The following is a 17,954-nucleotide window of genomic DNA, read 5'->3' on the forward strand; positions in this document are numbered from 1 at the left end:
AATATAAGGCAGCACAACAGTTCTCAGCATATTAGAATGATTTCTGAAGGATCATGTGACACTGGAGTAATGATGCTGAAAATTCAGTTTTTGCGATCACTGGAATAAATAACTTTCTGAAATGCATTATTAAAATACTGTTATTTTTAAATTGTAATAATTCACAATATTCACAAATAAATGCAGCAGCATTAGTGAGCAGAAGAGACTTCGTTAAAAATGTTTTTTTTTTTAATCTTACCAGCTTCAAACGTTTGACATGCTTTCGTCCTAAAGTGATTTATAAGATATAGATTTTATTTACTGAATGAATGTGAACAGGTTGCTATTGTTAAAAAAAGTCAAATGTCAAACATAAAAAAAAAATGTAATGACACTGTTGTCCTTTAAGAAAATTGTGTTTATTTACTCACTGTCCCCAAACTCGTATAAGCTAATTATATTCAAGAGATGTACTGTACCTGCAGACAGAGGCAGACACCACTACAAAGAGGAAGTCAGTCAGTCCATGCCACTCTACTAAGTCATCTGTGTTTGCACTCACACTTTTTGTGAGGTCTCTGTAAAATGACTGATGTGTCGTTTTGTGCCTGTTGTCTTAGTCAATAAAGATGAGCTAACACCGAAGATGAGGCCCATGTCCAACGATGCTGGCAGCAGCAACCCTAATGTCAGTGACCTCATGGACGAGTTCATCCAGGAGAGACTGAGGGCCAGAGGCACTTCTGTATGTCCATACACACATTCAGTATGCATAGTGTCTAAAACTACATGGAGTTAAGGGGTAGTTGATGCACGTGCTTCAAGCTTGAGCTTGAACGTATGTCTGGGGGCATGATTAATTATTTTGGTTGCATTATTTTCTATATAATGAATGCTAGTAAAAGAGTGCATTTAATTGTGAGTTAATTGTGAGTCTTAATTATTATATACAAATGAGTAGGGTTGGGTATCGTTTGATAGGGTAAAAAAATATCATTCACATTTATTGATAATTAAGTTAGCAGCGACTGAATTTTATATCCGTCTTTTGTTGTTTGATTAACATTATTATAGAGATGGCAGCAGGAATTTTAGGCGGCTGTCACTTTAGGAGCTGCACGGATCCAATATACTGTTATGCGTTTTCTTTGTCAACGGTTTGTTCACTTAAGACATAACCGACTGTTTACGAGAATATTTTGACACATTTGTGTGTGTATTTGTCCGTTCAAGTGCAAAAACATGCGGTAAGGAACTTAGTTCAGTATCGCACACTATTTAATATGAGAGGCTGCTTTCTGTGCACACGTTTTGGATCTGTGCGCAGCAAAGAAATCAGTGCACTCGTTTTCTTGTGCTTGAATGGTCTGAAGTCGTATTAAAATAGACACAAAGGAATCGATAAGAGCAACTGAAATTTTAACTTTATAACAAGTATCCGATTCCTGAATTTTGAATAGTTTTTCGATTCCCAACCATACAAATGAGCAAATATGCCGTTTAAAATAGTTTGATACTACAACATGTTTTACCAAAAGTATCTCATGTCAGCTAAATACTGCATAATTTCAACTATATAATCCAGTTTTTCATTCTGATCTTGAGAAGTAATGTAGCTTGACACCGATATTCTGCTAATTATATGTACAAAAATGTAATATATTTATTATATAAATATAACTTATAAATTGTTTAATATCATTTATTCGAATACATGTCAGAGGGCATGGTTAATTATTTTAGTTGCATTTTTTTTCTTTATAATTAATCTCACCAAATGATAACATCAAATTGACAGCTCTGATAATTATTATAAACAAATAAAAATATGGTGTTTATAATAGTTTTTGGCACTACAAACATTATCGAAAATCAGCTAAATGCTGCTCAATCTCGACTACTGTTAAATTTTTTTTATTCTGTTCTTGAAATTGTAGTTTAAAACGTGCATAGATTCTGCTAATTATTTATACTAGAATTTCAATATATGCTAAAAAAAATTATAATTGAATAAATCATTTATTTTATTTATATTCAATATTATTAATATATATTATGATTTTCTTATGTTCTTTTTAGGGTATGACGAGGCGTGGCAGTAGCCCGGGAAGTCTGGAGATCCCCAAAGATCTACCTGAGCTCCTGAACCGGCAGAATGCCACGCGCCCTGCAGATGACCCCGGTGTGCCCTCTGAGTGGACCTCCCCAGCCAGCGCCAGTGGAAGTGACCTCATAAGCTCCGACAGCCAATCAGATTCCTTCAATGCTTTTCAATATGACAGCAAGTTTGAAAGTGAGTGGATCAGAGTAGTTTTGCTTGAGGCAAGTCAGAACAGACTGTGCTTTGAGAGGTTGGATATATATGGATGTATTTGTGTGCAGGTTTCAGCTTCCTCCCTGAGACGTGCACTCTGGCCTCTGTGGATCAGGATAGTTTGTGTGGAGCAGGGCAGGCCGCAGAGGAACAGGAGCTTTCCAGTCTCACAACACTCCACATCGACTCCGAGACCAGCAGCCTCAGTCAGCATGGCCTGTCTGCTGACACGGTCACCATTACTGGTACACTCTCTCACACTCACGTGCAACAGGGTGTCATGGGCTGGTAATTGAAAGGTTGTTGGTTTGAACTCCTGGCATCACTGTAAGCAACTATCTAAGTTGTAAGTGTAACAAAAGTCTTAATTATTATTTTAAGCAATACAGCCTAATTTGATTATTAAACTTCAAAAGGCTACAATTTAATTAAATAAATGTGATTGGTTACGCAATAAACTGTACCTGGGATTTAATTCAACATAAACTATTGGCTGTTCCGTCACAGGAAGGAAAGACTAAGACATTTTATTAAACATTCAGTATATAGATTTTACTAGTTTCTTTTGAATCCAAAAAAATCCAGTTGCGATTGACTAATTTGTATGCGTTTATATATATTATCAGATAAACCAATTTCAATTTATATTACAAAAAAAAACATTTCCTGAGTATTTTCAACTGGAAGTTACTCTTTTTTGCAGTGTAAGTAAAATGATCTGAGACACATGGTTTATTTTGAGATGTACGAGTATTTTCTGTATAGACGTGGTATTATTTTATTTGTGCAGGACTTAAGAAAAGGTTTGCAAAAGTTTTATTTTATTTTATTTTTTTCTATGAAAACTATATACCCTGTAAAAATGACATGTTTTGTTCTCTTGGTCTGAATCCATGTTGGATTCCTTTTCCAAATGGTATTATTTGACTCAAAACCAATCAATCACTTTTGTGCAAATTTTTGCTCTTATGGTTTAAGTTTAAAATCTCAACATACACTGACCGACATTTCAGTCGTGGTTGCATTGCCAGTAAAACAAAGAATGTGAGCTGCTGCTCACCAAACCCAATTTCAGTGAGGATGAGCAGCAATATGAAATGCATTATACTGTAATAGACGAATAATTTATCATCAATTGTATTTCCCTCGGGCAATTAACCCAGATTACTTTCATTTTGATTTCATACCATACTTACTTCACATGAATAACATATGAGCCTTACTTTCAAGGGTGTTCTTTGGTAAACCCAAAACTATCCAAACTAGCCTAACCAACAAACATTCCTCCTGATAAGTATTCTGAAAGTTTCTTTGGGAAGAAAGCATCTGCTACTTGATTCATTGCTAAAAACCCAGTCAAAAACAAACTCTGATATCAGTCACACTCTTTCAAAATGCTGTTTTACTGTTAGTGACGTATTGCAACATATTGCCATGTCATTTTTATAGATCTGATACCTGATGCACTTGATATTTCCTCAGGTTCTGAGAGCGCATCTCCAATGCACTCTCTGGGAGGTTCCCGATCACAGACGCCGTCCCCCGCAACGCTGACCTCTGAACATGTCCAGCATAAAGACCTGCAGCTGGATGAGAAAATGCACCACTCTGTGCTTCAGACTCCTGATGACCTCGGTAATGTACATACAGTAGATAAGAGATCTTCCCTTCATCAGACACATTTGGCTGAGGATGTGCAACTAGTACACTATCGGTTGCATCTTTGACATCTTTTTAATGACCCTTACTTTATTGCACTGTTAAGAAACCAGCGAGTTTCCGACCGAGGACTGCAGTGTGATGGCTGGCGGTACTCTGACCGGATGGCACGCTGATGTTGCCACTGTGATGTGGAGGAGAATGCTAGGCATTCTGGGAGATGTCAACTCCATCAAAGACCCTGAGATCCACGCACAAGTCTTTGACTACCTCTGCGAACTCTGGCAGAACCTGGCCAAGGTGAACACGCACACGAACAAACACACACTCGTGCGGAGTCCTTCAGAGTGCTCTGAGACTATGATGATTTACTGTGCAGTTACTAATCAAATTCCAGTTGAAAAACGTCCTTGTGTCTGTGTTTATTCTGTCTCTGTAGATCAGAGACAATCTCGGGATCTCCCTTGACAACCAGTCGTCTCCACCCCCGCCAGATCTGATTCCACCCCTGCGGATTCTGACTCCCTGGCTTTTCAAAGTGAGTTTATCAATATTTTATCTTTTTAAGCAAATCTACTTTACTTTTTTTCTGAAGAGCAAAGATACCATTGACAATTACGCATATTTTTTATTAGACTGTCTTGTTTGTAAAAACTTTTACCAAATTTTATATCTATCTATCTATCTATCTATCTATCTATCTATCTATCTATCTATCTATCTATCTATCTATCTATCTATCTATCTATCTATCTATCTATCTATCTATCTATTTATCTATCTATCTATCTATCTATTTATTTATCTATCTATCTTATCTATCTATCTGATTTATCGTTATATCTATTGCTCTATCTATTGTATGTTTTATAATTGGTTTATCTATCTGTCTGTCTATCTATCTATCTATTGTTCATTCTATCGTTGGTCTGTCTATCTATCCTTCCATCTGTCTGTCTGTCCTCGATCATTCTGTCATTCTATCATTCCATTGTTCTAAGTATCTATCATTCATTCTGTCTTTCTGTCTATTGTTCATTTGTTTGTTCTATCAATTATGCTGTCTATTTTTGTCTATATATCTGTATTGTTCGTTTGTTGTTTGTTTGTTCAATTTGTCTGTCGTTTGTTCAATCTTTCTATTGTTCTATCGATTTATTCTATATATTGTTCCATCTTTTCAACCTATTTTTAGTTCTGTTGTTCATTCTGTTTTTGACTATTTCATTACTTTGCAACTTCACTCATGGGATTAATAAAATACACACGTTTATCTGTCGATCTGGTACTTCATTGCTGTGTCACGCACAGTGTTTCATAGAAGTAGTTCTCTGCGATCCAGGATCTGATCATAAAGGATTTTTTGTTGTCTCTGTGCAGGCCACTATGTTGGGCGAACGATATAAACAGGGTAAACTCCACGCCTACAAGCTCATCTGTAAGATCATGAAGAGGAGACAGGATGTTTCACCCAACTCTGACTTCCTCACACACTTCTACAACATCATGCACTGCGGCCTGCTTCACCAAGACCAGGTGTGCTTGCGTGTACCTGGTGACCATGTAGGTTGACAACTTTGTACAAAACTTTTGCTTTGACCTCTTTCTCTTTGTCTCACAGGACATTGTGAACACCATCATTAAGCACTGCTCTCCACGTTTCTTCTCTATTGGACTTCCGGGAGCCACTATGCTTATCCTGGACTTTATTGTGGCAGCGAGCCGTGTAACCGCCTGCTCGTCCCTCAATGTGAGAAACCACCAGTCTGCTTCCAGACATCGATACCCCTACACATGGCAACATCTATTTAGATGTGCTCACTAGTTTCACATTCACTGTCTTTTATTTAGTCTTTAATTGACTGTCTTTCTCTCTTCTCATCTTTTTCCTAGGCTCCACGGGTAGAGGCTCAGGTCTTGTTGGGCTCCCTGGTGTGCCTCCCAAACCTATACAACGAACTTCCTGCACTGCACCCTACGACGGCCGACATCATCATGACGAAATTCACAGATGTCAAGGTATTTTTTGTATAAATACAATACAATATAAATTTTCCAAAAAAATAATGCTTGGGTCGGGTCGCATGGATGCATTTGTGAGGTCAGCTATTTATCTACTCTTTGTCCTTTCTATCATTTTATAATATCAAAAGAAATTATATATTTGGAATGCTAATGATAATCGACAGTTTAATAATAATTTAATCAAAACATATCAATGGTCGATTAAGCAAGGTGCGTAGTTTTAAGGTGCATGTGACTAGTTGTTCAGACAACACATTAACTAATCAGTCTGGGAAAAAGTACACAGTTTTGTGTATCTTTCCTACAAATAACTCTTACATTTGATGCAGCTAATTCGACCACCAACCATCAATCAGGACTTCCCTAATGTGCTCGTATCTATAGTCTGCGTTTAACCTCTGATACATTGCCTGCCCTTATGCAGATCCAAGTGGCTGAATGTATGCGACTCCAACGGCTGTTTAGAGTGCAGGGAAATCTGATGTAATTGTTCCTGCTGGCGCTAATGTGCTAATGGGCGATCAGCAATGCAGGCTGCATTGAGCCGAACTCCACAGGGCTGTTGTTATTGTGTTGCCGTGTTGTTCCGGGCGACAGTAAGGAGCTAATACCATGCGGGGAGGCGTCCGACACTCGCATGCAGAAATTCACATGATGGCATCTGATAACCAGGAGCAGGCCATGAATGACAAGACTGTGGTTAATGTGATCTTTTTTGTGTATGTGTGTGTGTGTGCTTGTGCGTGTGTGTGTGCGCGCTTGTGCACAGATGCTTCTTTTCCAGATGGTTGGATATGTCATGTTCCGAGTTGCCAGATTGCTGGTTTTATGTCAGATTTTGTGTCTGTTGTGAGCGGTTCTGATCGTTATCTTTTTGTCGGTCTGCATTATCTCACTCTGTGCATCTGTCTCTGGTGGGACTGTGTGGTGTTGTGTATGTTTCTGTGTGCAAATGTGCCATGTTAAAGTCTGTGTGGCTAAGAAATGGGTGGCGTATAATCGGATTCTCCCTTGATGGAATGAAATAGATCAGTTTCAGGATGTCACCAGGCCCTTGAACAGGATTTTTTTTTATCCTATATTTTCATTGACGCCCAGAATTGTTCATGAAATTTGTATTCAGAAATGTAGCAGTGGCACAAAAATGTTTTCAACGTTGATATTAATAAGAATTTTTTCTTGAGCAGCAAACCGTCATATTAGAATGATTTCTGAAGGATCATGTGACACTGTAGACCGTAATGTAATGATGCTGAAAATTTTGCATCACAGGAATAAATGACTTTTTAAAATATATTAAAACGGTTATTTAATATTGTAATGCTATTTCATAATACTTCAAATATAAATAAAATCAGCCTTGGTGAGACTTCTTTTAAACAACATGAAAAAATATTGTAATGTGGTATTGTATCGCTTCTATTTAATTATAGCATGTATTACTAGCAGCCTTTTTAAATTATTTAATTGTTTTATTATTTTAATTATCTTTACTCTTTTAAAGGTTTAAAATTCACTTTAAACTTCAGAGGAAAAAATGTGTAAATAAATAATAAAATTATGTAGTAATTATTTTGTTTTTGTGTTTCAGGAGCATATAATCAAGCACATCTTGACCTCTGCCAGAGATGAGCCTTCTGCACAAGCAAGGTACAAACCCTGAAGGCTAACACCTTGTCCTAGTCATAGCTGTGCCATGGCCACCTTACCACCTTTACGCTAACACAGACTGTTGTGGTGCTCATGTAAACGACACAAGTTTGAATTTGGCTCCCAATGTTTCCTAATCCTATTTGCCCCTCACTTTCCACATCATCTCCTCCCCTTAAAAACCTGTTGTCTTAACTAGGTTCATTAAGTAATTTCCCTCTACTTACTAAATGTGAAATGAATTGAAACAAAAATACAGTCGAACAGAACATAAATGTATATATACATATGGTGTACCAGGATTTTTTACCAATTCAGTTTTAACTAGAGGACAAAAGATTACTGTAAATGTGAACATGACTACCTCGTTAAACTACCTCGTGTCTCAAAGCACATAACATTACAATATTAATGAACATAAACAAATTAAAGTGCACTGACTTGTACCACCTGACTGCTGCAGATTCATTTCGGCGTCAATAGTGTTGCCATTGAAACGCATAAATTCGAGTCATAAACCGCTCTGAGTATAACGTCATGGGTTTCCATCTCCTCCAAACTACAGTAGTTATCTAGGCATGAACACAGAACATAGAACATCCAACGGTAGAACATCCTATCACTTTATTCGGCCCTACGCCTTCCACAGATTATATATATATATATATATATATATATATATATATATATATATATATACATACATACATTTAGATCACTTAACTTAGTGGTTGCTTTCAGGATGTGAAGAGACTAATATTGGAAATGTTTCCAGGTCAGTGCATACTCCTGGTTAGATTTTGTTTTGAAAAGGAAGCAAGCAAGCCCAATGCCAGACAGATTAATAAATCTATACATTACAGTCGTTGTTAAAGCAGTGTGGGGCTACGTGTCTGGTCATATCTAGACAGATTAGGAGCAGTGTCATTTAAAGCAATCCAGTACCCTGTTGGATTAGAGTGGATCCTGATGGGGCTCAAGTCATTAGTAGCCCCCATAACTCCCTGTGGAAAAAGTTTGGGTGTTCTTTCAGAGAAAAGCTGAGGAAAACCTTAGATCATAAAAGCAGACAGGAGGCAGGATTAAATAACTATAGCCTAACGGTTAGGGCACAAGCCCCAACACATTGAGCTGGGGACCTTATTCAGGCAATGCAAATTTGAGTCATACTTGATCTTTTGAAATAAGTTTCAATATACTATAAAATATGTCTTGTCTATCTATCCATCTATCTATTTATCTATCTATCTGTCTATTTGTCTGTGTCTATCTGGTCGGTCGGTACTGGCCACTTTAGTATACCTTGCTAGTACCGGGTTGGACCCCCTTTTGCCTTCAGAACTGCCTTAATTTTTTAATGGCATAGATTTAACTAGATCCTGGAAACATTCCTCAGAGATTTTGGTCCTTATTGACATGATAGCATCAAGCAGTTGCTGCAGATTTGTCTGCTGCACATCCGTGTTGTGAATCTCCCTTTCAGCACATCCCAAAGGTGCTCTATTGGATTGAGATCTGGTGACTGTGGAGGCAATTTGAGTTTAGTGAACTAAATGTCTTATCCAATAAACTAGTTTAAGGTGATTTGGGCTTTGTGACATGGTGTGTCATCCTCCTTTAAGTAGCCATTAAAAAAAGTTGGGTACACTGTGGAAGGGCTGTAGTCAAGACCACCTTTGTCGAGTCCAAGGAAAGTCCAAGACCAGGACTAGTCGAGTCCAAGTCAAGACCAAGTCCAAAGAGGTTCGAGTCAAAGACGAGACCGAGTCCAAAAAGGTTTGAGTTCGAGTCAAGACCAAGTCCAGGACAGGGAAAAAAAAGTCTTATGCATGACATTATCAAGACAATCATTTTGGGTTATTATTTGTTCATCTAAAAGCAAAAACAGTGTCACAACACCCAGGATTTTTAAGTATAGACATTCCCCTTGATATCTATAATCTTGTAATCTAAACAAAACAGAATGATGATATATGGTGATAGCTCATAATAGCAGTGTTTCACTGTGGATCTGAAAGACGCATCCAGATAGCCCCTCATCACAGGCCATTCTTGAGACTCGCCCTCGAGGGGCAGGCTCATCAATACACCATTCTGCCGTTCGGTCTGTCCCTAGCACCCATACATTTACGAAGTGCATGTAGGTGGCGCTTTCGCCCCTGAGACTCCGGGGAGTGCGCGTGCTGAATTATCTCGACGACTGGCTGGTTCTGGCGCAATCGTGGCTCACACCAGAGCAAATAGGAGGCTTTTATGTGTGCTTACTGCGAACATAATAAAGACACCTGGACTCGGTTGAGACCAAAAGCCATAGTTGGCAAGACCAGTGGCCGAGACAAGTCCGAGTCCGAATACCAGCGAGTCCGAGTCAATTCCGAGTCCATAGAAAAACGGTCTCGAATCCAAGACCGGACTCGAGTACTACAGCCCTACACTGTGGTCATAAAGGGATGGACATGGTCAGCAACAGTACTCAGGTAGGCTGTGGTGTTTAAACAATGCTTATTTGGTACTAAGAGGCCCAAAGTGTGCCAAGAAAACTTACCTGACACCATTACACCACCATCAGCAGCCTGAACCGTTGATACAAGTTAAGATGGATCCATGGTTTCATGTTGTTTAGGCCAAATTCTGACCTACCATCTGAATGTCGCAGCACAAATCAAGACTCAATTTTTCCAATCTTCTGTTACTATGTATTTATTACTTTTATTTACCAAGGACACATTAAATTAATCAAAAGTGACTGTAAAGACATTTATAATGTTACAAAAATTCAGGTACATATATATACACTATACATGTAGCTAACTTTATGTATAAATAACTTCTTTATACATTTTATCATTATTATGTTTTATGTTTTTAATGCTAACAAATGTTTTGGCATGTCAAGTAAAATTTCTACATGGCAGATGTAAACATTTCCATTTCCTGATCTAAAACACAAGTATTTTCAACACAATGGATTGTGCATTTTGTCTCATTTCATGTGTATGTTTATTTTGAATGTGTTGGCAATTATTCTTCATTATTCTTCCATTTATTTTACATAAGATCTAAAAGTTACCTCTGTTTTCTTGCGTGATTTTCAGGTGTGTGGCACTCTGTAGTCTGGGTATTTGGCTCTGTGAAGAGCTAGTTCATGGCACTCAGCATCCACAGATCAAAGAAGCACTTAACGTCATCTGTGTTACTCTCAAGGTAACGGATGCTTGGTTACACCAAATATGCATGTATTCTGCTGTTAAAGATTGATTATAAATGGAATAGAAGCATCTGTGTTGTAAAAGAACCTTCACTGGCAATGTAAGTGAGCACAGCAGAGAAATGATGGCATTGCCCTTGGCCTGAGTCTTCTGAAGCCGTTCCTGATGCCTGGGCTCAGTGCACTGGCACAAGTGTGTTCTGTTCATCCAGAAGAAGATTATTCCATACTCCCTGCACCCACCCCTACCAGCCTTCCTAAATCTGGACCGTCAACATGTTTGGCTTCTCTGCTTTTCACAGACAGAAGGCTAATCCACTGAAGAATTTATGCTTCAGAGAGTTCGAGGAATTATTACATTTCTGTCTGAAATGAAGGCTAGGGCCAACAGACACACACATACTCAAACTCTGGTCCAATCAGAAAAGCCTGTTTGTGATCGGGTCGATTTTATTGGCTTTTCTGAGAATCTGTTGTCAGTGGAGGGTTAGACATGAGTGTCTCTCTCCTTCGGGTGCGTTCCATGAAGAAGAATTAGTAAATGACTCATCCCGTCTTAATCAGCTCAGATGAGGACCACAATGTAATTTTACTGTTTTGCTCTACACATGTCTGAGCACATTAAAGTTGCTGATTGCTTCTATATTAACCATTTAATACCTGCCTTGCAGTTCTCAAATAAAACGGTTGCCCTGGTGGCCTCGGATATTTTGCACCTGCTCATAAACTACGTTGACGAACTGCAGAAATTCCCGCCTAACACTCCAAAGAAAATAGTTGAGGTAAAGTCACACTGCAAGTTAAGCCTGATTTTGATTTGTTATATAGAAAGTTACATTCATGTCCTGCTTTTTTTTAGGTCCTTATTGCAACCATCACTTACCTTCTTCCCGTCACAGAGTCCTCCCCTCATGAGCTGGACAAGAGGGTATGTCTCATGACACAAGTGCACCCCAAAACAGTGAAAGAACACACTCATATAAATGTGAAATGCACGCTTTTTTTGTTTTGTTTAGCCAACAGTTTGTAATGATTTTTATTAAAGAGGAAGTATACCTAAAACTTTAAATTCTGCTCACCTTCACATCTTTCAAAATCTGTTTTTTCTTTTATTGAACACACAAAAAGTGTTATTTTACAGAATGTCCAGGTTGCTCTTTTCAATCCAAATTAAGTCTTTTGAAGCACAACTGCTGTCATAATTGATAATAAGAAATGTTTCTTGAGCACTGAATCGGCATATTAGAATGTTTTCTGGAGAATCATGTGAAGACGAGTAATGATGCTGACATTTTAAAATATACTGAAAAGAAAGCATTTATTTTACATTTTAATAATTTCACAGTATTACTGTTTTTATTGTATATGTTATTTGTATATATACGTATGTATATTTATACTCTTTTTCCAGCTGGTTGTGTCTCTGCTTCTATGTTTGCTGGACTGGGTGATGGCTCTACCTCCAAAAACACTCCTCCAGCCGGTCCAAGGTGCCTCAGACAAGGAGAAGACCGACAAATCCGTCTTAAGCTGCATCTATAAAGTACGAGACCAATACTCACATCATCTATTGAACATAATTTTTATCTCTCAATAGGCATAGTTTTTATCTGTAAATTAAGACCCTGTGAAACAACTAAAGACCTGTGCATAAATTTCTTTGTATTTCTAACTCCTTTGTCCATCTCACAGGTCCTCCATGGCTGTGTGTATGGGGCGCAGAGCTTCAATAACCCCAATTACTTCCCCATTCACCTGTCAGACTTAAGCAGCCCAGACTATGACCCCTTTCTACTACTAGAGAACCTGAAGGAGCCAGAGCCGCTCCATTCACCCGACTCTGAACGCTCCTCCAAACTGCAGCCCGTCACTGAAGGTGAACGCATGTCTTCTGCCTCTAGTACTTGTTTTGACCTTCTTGGTCATCTTGTTCTTTGTGTTTATGCATCTGATATTTCAGTCAGGTTCTGCAGTCTTGTCTTTCTCCTTTTTCTTATTTCTTACACCTTGTCCTAACCAGGTGACACGACAAGTTTAGAGCAGAAAGTCATTCTGTCCTCACAGAAAGCAAAATCACACGGCAGCCAATCAAAACGATTAACAGTTTAATATTATGCAGCTACGAAAAGCACCATTTTGGACCAATGAGATGTCACTGGGGTGGAGCTAACAAAATGCTTTTTCTTTCTTTTCATTACATGGCTTTTTTACTTGGATTAACATAGAACTGAATTTATCATGTCTCTCTGTTGCTAAAGGTTAAGACAAATACATGTATTAACATGGACGAATAGAGCTTGACACACAGTGTTAACCATCACTCACCCATGTTCCTCCTATCTTCTCTAAAACCTCTCTTAAAACAAGTACAACAGTAGTAGAACAAATCAGAAGCAGGAATGAGCTAGCTAAATGTCTTCACCGAATCAGTTTGCTCCCTCATACTAATTTCAGTGCGTGTCAGGGCGAGGATGGGCTTGAGATTGACCGCAGGGGGCTGGTTTCTTGTGCTGCCTGTGCTGTGTCTCTCTCCATCAGATGAAAATAACTAATCATTACAACCATGAGTGAGATGTGTCCACCACTTTCCTACCTCCATTCTCTTGAAATTACTCCTAGCACTGAATTCTTGCTGGATCGGAGGACACTCTGGTCCGAACAGAAGACTGCTTCATCAGGATAAAATCCCTCCCCCCGAGAGCGCCAGTCTAAGAATGTTTTGGCTCATTAAGGCGATGGAAAGTGTCGCTGAATGTGATTGGTGTGGTGTGTTGATTGGGGGGAGTGGGCCTCTGGCACGTCTAGTGTACTGGTATTGGGCTGCTCTCTGCATGGTTTCTTTGTGAGTTCTGGCAGTGTGCGAAGAGGGAGTGTCTCCTTCGGGAGCTTCTTACCAGCATTGAGGCATCTGCACCTCTCACCAGGCATCCTGCATTCTTCATCACACCCTAATGTCCCCGTATTCACACAAGCTGTCTGCACTTTCACTCATTCCGGCTCTGCAGGAGTTTAACACTGATGGATCTGAAAATCAGTACACTCCTGATGAAACGAGTGCCTAAACTCTTTGCTTTTACTTGTTTCTAACACCTTTTCATCGTCACTGCGGTCTCTTCATATCTCTCACTTTTATACAGACTGATTTTTGATGAAATTCTACAAGATATATTTAGGGTGTTGGACGAACAGATTAGTCGATTAGTGAGGTCAACTTGTTCATCTAAACTTTCTGATTTATTCATTTATTTTCTAATGCCGCCGCTGTGGCTATTAACGTTCAGAAAAATAACTTTGGCCACTGCAACGTATCGTATGCTTTTTTTTTTTCTTTGCTATTTATACATTTTTATTTAATTTTTTGCATTTTTAGGAAAATGTCGATTTAAAAATATTCTTAAATAGTCCTAAATTTACATTTAAAAAAATCACATCTTGAGTCCTATTTATTATTTTTGCTCTATCTTATTGAATTTGAAAATAAAATGAACCATTTTATGTAAATGACCCTAAAGAAATGCATCTGATTATGACCAAGAACCACCATAAATATCCAAAGCTTCTGTAATACGGATTTGTCAACAAAATGTTAATCAAGATTATTTTGAAATGGTGTAGTTTCCAAATGGATTTAAACTGAGCTGAGAGTACTTCACTCTTCATAGTAATCTTTGTTGATCTGAAAACATTATCAAATTAGCCAAAAAAAATTGTGAACATAAGTCAACACTCAAGGATTTGGATGTGTAAAACTTTATGAATAACGGGCACTCTAATTGTCTTTGAAAATCTATGGAAATTTCTACTCACACTTTTCACAGATGGATCTTTCTTTTTCTGTCTGTTTGTAGTGAGGAGCCGTATTCAGCAAGGCCTGATTTCAATTGCGGCACGCACGGTCATATCGCACCTGGTCAACCACCTGGGTCACTATCCAATGAGTGGTGGTCCAGCCACTTTGACCAGCCAGGTGTGTGAGAACCAGGATAACCCGTACAGCGAGAGCGCAGACCTGGCCCCCGAACTCTTTGACGCGCCCAACTTGCAGTTCTTTGTACTTAATGGCACCACCCTGCTGTCCTACCTGCAAATCCGGGCAGAGGACGGGCTGCCCGGTGGCGGGATGTCAGCTGGCCTCACCACCACCAGTGCCTGCGTTCGGGTGATCGTGAGAGACATTTCCGGCAAACACTCCTGGGACTCGGCTGTACTATATGGTCCGCCTAGTCAAAATTTGCGCCTCTACACATCCTCCAATCAAGCAGGGGGCGGTAGAGAGCGTGGCCGAGATGAGGACAGTCTAGAGAGAAGCAGTCAAGAAGAACCAGAGGATGAAGCTTTTCAGGAGAATGAGGAGGACCTGGATGAGCATGAGGAAAAGATGAAAGAAGACAGACAGGAGGAAGACCTTGAGGAAGAGGACGAGGAGGAAGAGGCGGGTCTGGAACTGATGGCCCCACAGGCCAAACGGCGTTGCAGAGAGGTGATTCCGAGCTGGGACTCCCTGCAGGAAGGGGAGGATGCTCTGGATGAGATGCTGCAGTACCTGGGATACTCCAGCCCAGAGTGCCTGCAATATACTGGCTCACCGCTCAACATTCCAGCCCCTCCACCCACCTGTGTGTCCGAGAAGCAGGAGAACGACGTCATCAACGGCATCCTGAAGCAGTGTGCCGAAGAGCGGGACTTCATGCTGCATCGTGGGAATGAGCTGAACATGAGGGCTGTTGTGCAGCAAGAGCCAAGCCCGCAGAGACCCCAGTCAGCCTTCTACTACTGCAAACTGCTCCTCAACATACTGGGCATGAACTCCTGGGAGAAGAGGTAAGACCATGAGAACACACATTGCAGTTTTAATGCCTGGAAATTACATGGGGTATCCACAGGTACAAATCCGACAAATGTTATTTGGGGTGGTAGGGTACTGGAGGCACCCCAACATACACATTTTGGATGTATTCCTTATCGGACCCTCCTATTTCACTTCTTGGAGTCTTCTAATGAGCTGATTCTGGTGTGTTTGACTAGGAAGAATTCAAAAATGTGTAGAATTGGGGTGCCTCCAGGAACAGGGGGAAACATTTGTGTGCCCTACTGGTTACAGGTTTTGAATGGTAGCTAAAAATGAGCTAGAAGGGATATAAATCTATTGGAGCAATCTTCAAAAAATGGGCACTTTCAAACACCAGGCATCATAGTGGGCAAGTGTAGTTTCCTCACACTAGAGTTGCTAAGTTTTTGTCCAATGACCAGATTCACGAAAATCTTCTTAGGAAGTTAAGAAATTTCTTAGTAGTTTGTAAGATGGTTCCCAACTGCAATTCTTATGAAAAAAATCTTAAGTTCTCATTTATTTATTTTAAGAACATCTTATTTATTTCTTAAGAAGAAAATGGCAGGCAGTTAAATGATTTTTGCAGAAAACCCAAAAATGTACTATGTAAAAAACATTTTGACGTTCTTCATGAACTGAACCCAAAGTCATTACTTTAGTCGTGTCCACCTAAAAATGAACATAGAACTGTTATTATTTGTCGTTTGACCGCATGAATCTTCAATCAGTGCAATCAAGATTTATTAAAATAGATGGTACATTGATAAAAAAAATTACCAAAAATAGTCCCCTTTTTGGTTAACATTGAGTTTTTGGGTGCTTTATTACAAATCACAGAAGCAAATTTAACCAACCACAATTCTGCTGATTCTGTTATGTTTTAATCGTGGCTTTGTTTAACTGCCATATCAGAAAGTTTAATCCTTTGGTCTGTGAATTAAGCGTTTAGCAACACGCCATCAAACCATCCTGCCCCCCCCCCCCAGAGAATCACTACATTGTTTTGCTATAGTTTGTTAGCACAATCTGGTTGACGGTTTTGAAGGCTGATAATGCATGTAAACATCCTGCTTGCTCGCACCTCTCCCTGATTGTGCGGAGCCGTGTTAATCTGCTTTTAACAGTCAACATCTTTTTGATTAGCTTATCCACCAATAGACGCTACAGTGCTGCTCACTTACTACTCAATCTCAGTGTCCATCCCCCTCCATGATTCATAATGGTTCCCCACATTGTTTTCACTATAAAGGTTCAATCTCATTCCATTTTGTGGTATTACAGAGAATGGTTAAATATTTCCAGATGACAAATAATTGGAAAATTGGGGTTATTTTTCACCTTGAATGTAATGGCATTAATTTTCATGATATACATGATCTGTGTTATGAGATTAATGCAGGAAAATTGTTTTTTCACCATTCGCCCAGAGAGTTGGGGGGGGGGGGTTATTCAACAGCTCCGGGTGTGGGGTGTGTGTGCACGAATGCAGCTTTTATGGGGGGATTAATTCTTGAGGGGTCTGTTATCTGTGAGCAGCCGTGGTACTTTTCATTCTTGCCTGATACACTGATGAAAATAAAAGGCTGCCTTTCGAATGTGGCTGAAGGGTTATTATGAGTTGGAGAGCTGGGAGAAAATACATAGGGGCTGTTTAATGAGGAATTGTCCTGCTGCCGCTCTCCAGGCATTCATGTATCATTTATCCGTGGTCAGAGACTAAGGCATTGCAATCCGCCGGCCCATTGTGTGTGTGAGCGCGCACCTAATGTCGGCCTTTTATGCCGTTCACGCGTTCGCCTCCTGAAATGGCTCACTTTCAATGGAGAAAATGAAGACCATTACATTGCAACAAGCTAATAAAGAGACCCCTGCTCAAAGAAAAAGAGAACAAAACAAAAAGTCCTTTTAGAGAGCATCGTGTGGCTTTTCCACATGACTCACACGGCCACTTGGAGGGAGGGAATGATAAAGAGGGGGAGAGGGAGAAAGTAACTGAACTCTAGACTATAAAAGCTGCAGACAGAAAAAAAAGAAGCATTATCTTATAGATTTATGGATTTTTTTTTTTTTTTGCTTCTTTTAATAACATCATGTGCAGGTTTTTTTTTTATGGTACATTGTGTAATAAGATGTTTTTCCATATAGGATCTAGCATTGTTTTTGCTTTCATTTGCGTTTCTGTTGTGGGGTCAGATATTCCAGGAATCTGTGAGGAAAACAAGGAAGACGGTAATTAAGTAGACGGGCACTTAATAAAAGAGATCTAACGCATAGTCTAGACTAGA

At 39.4% G+C, this 17,954-nt stretch overlaps 1 protein-coding gene across 8 annotated transcripts in view; it reads left to right on the forward strand.

Moving 5' to 3' along the window:
• The window catches only part of ralgapa1 (Ral GTPase activating protein catalytic subunit alpha 1), a 74,605-nt gene that overhangs the window by 31,855 nt on the left and 24,796 nt on the right, over positions 1 to 17,954 (forward strand). For all 8 annotated transcript variants that reach the window (XM_077239031.1, XM_077239035.1, XM_077239032.1 and 5 more), the window contains 16 exons: positions 603 to 727; positions 2,062 to 2,275; positions 2,365 to 2,541; positions 3,779 to 3,931; positions 4,062 to 4,255; positions 4,395 to 4,493; positions 5,336 to 5,491; positions 5,577 to 5,705; positions 5,849 to 5,974; positions 7,572 to 7,630; positions 10,726 to 10,834; positions 11,510 to 11,620; positions 11,698 to 11,766; positions 12,250 to 12,381; positions 12,531 to 12,714; positions 14,687 to 15,659. In XM_077239031.1, coding sequence (XP_077095146.1) covers positions 603 to 727; positions 2,062 to 2,275; positions 2,365 to 2,541; positions 3,779 to 3,931; positions 4,062 to 4,255; positions 4,395 to 4,493; positions 5,336 to 5,491; positions 5,577 to 5,705; positions 5,849 to 5,974; positions 7,572 to 7,630; positions 10,726 to 10,834; positions 11,510 to 11,620; positions 11,698 to 11,766; positions 12,250 to 12,381; positions 12,531 to 12,714; positions 14,687 to 15,659 — 3,010 coding nt within the window. The remainder of the gene's footprint in view (positions 1 to 602; positions 728 to 2,061; positions 2,276 to 2,364; positions 2,542 to 3,778; positions 3,932 to 4,061; positions 4,256 to 4,394; positions 4,494 to 5,335; positions 5,492 to 5,576; positions 5,706 to 5,848; positions 5,975 to 7,571; positions 7,631 to 10,725; positions 10,835 to 11,509; positions 11,621 to 11,697; positions 11,767 to 12,249; positions 12,382 to 12,530; positions 12,715 to 14,686; positions 15,660 to 17,954) is intronic.

This window comes from Siphateles boraxobius, unplaced genomic scaffold (assembly GCF_051911475.1).
Source record: "Siphateles boraxobius isolate OS27281-9 unplaced genomic scaffold, OSU_SipBor_1 22, whole genome shotgun sequence".
Taxonomy (NCBI): domain Eukaryota; kingdom Metazoa; phylum Chordata; class Actinopteri; order Cypriniformes; family Leuciscidae; genus Siphateles; species Siphateles boraxobius.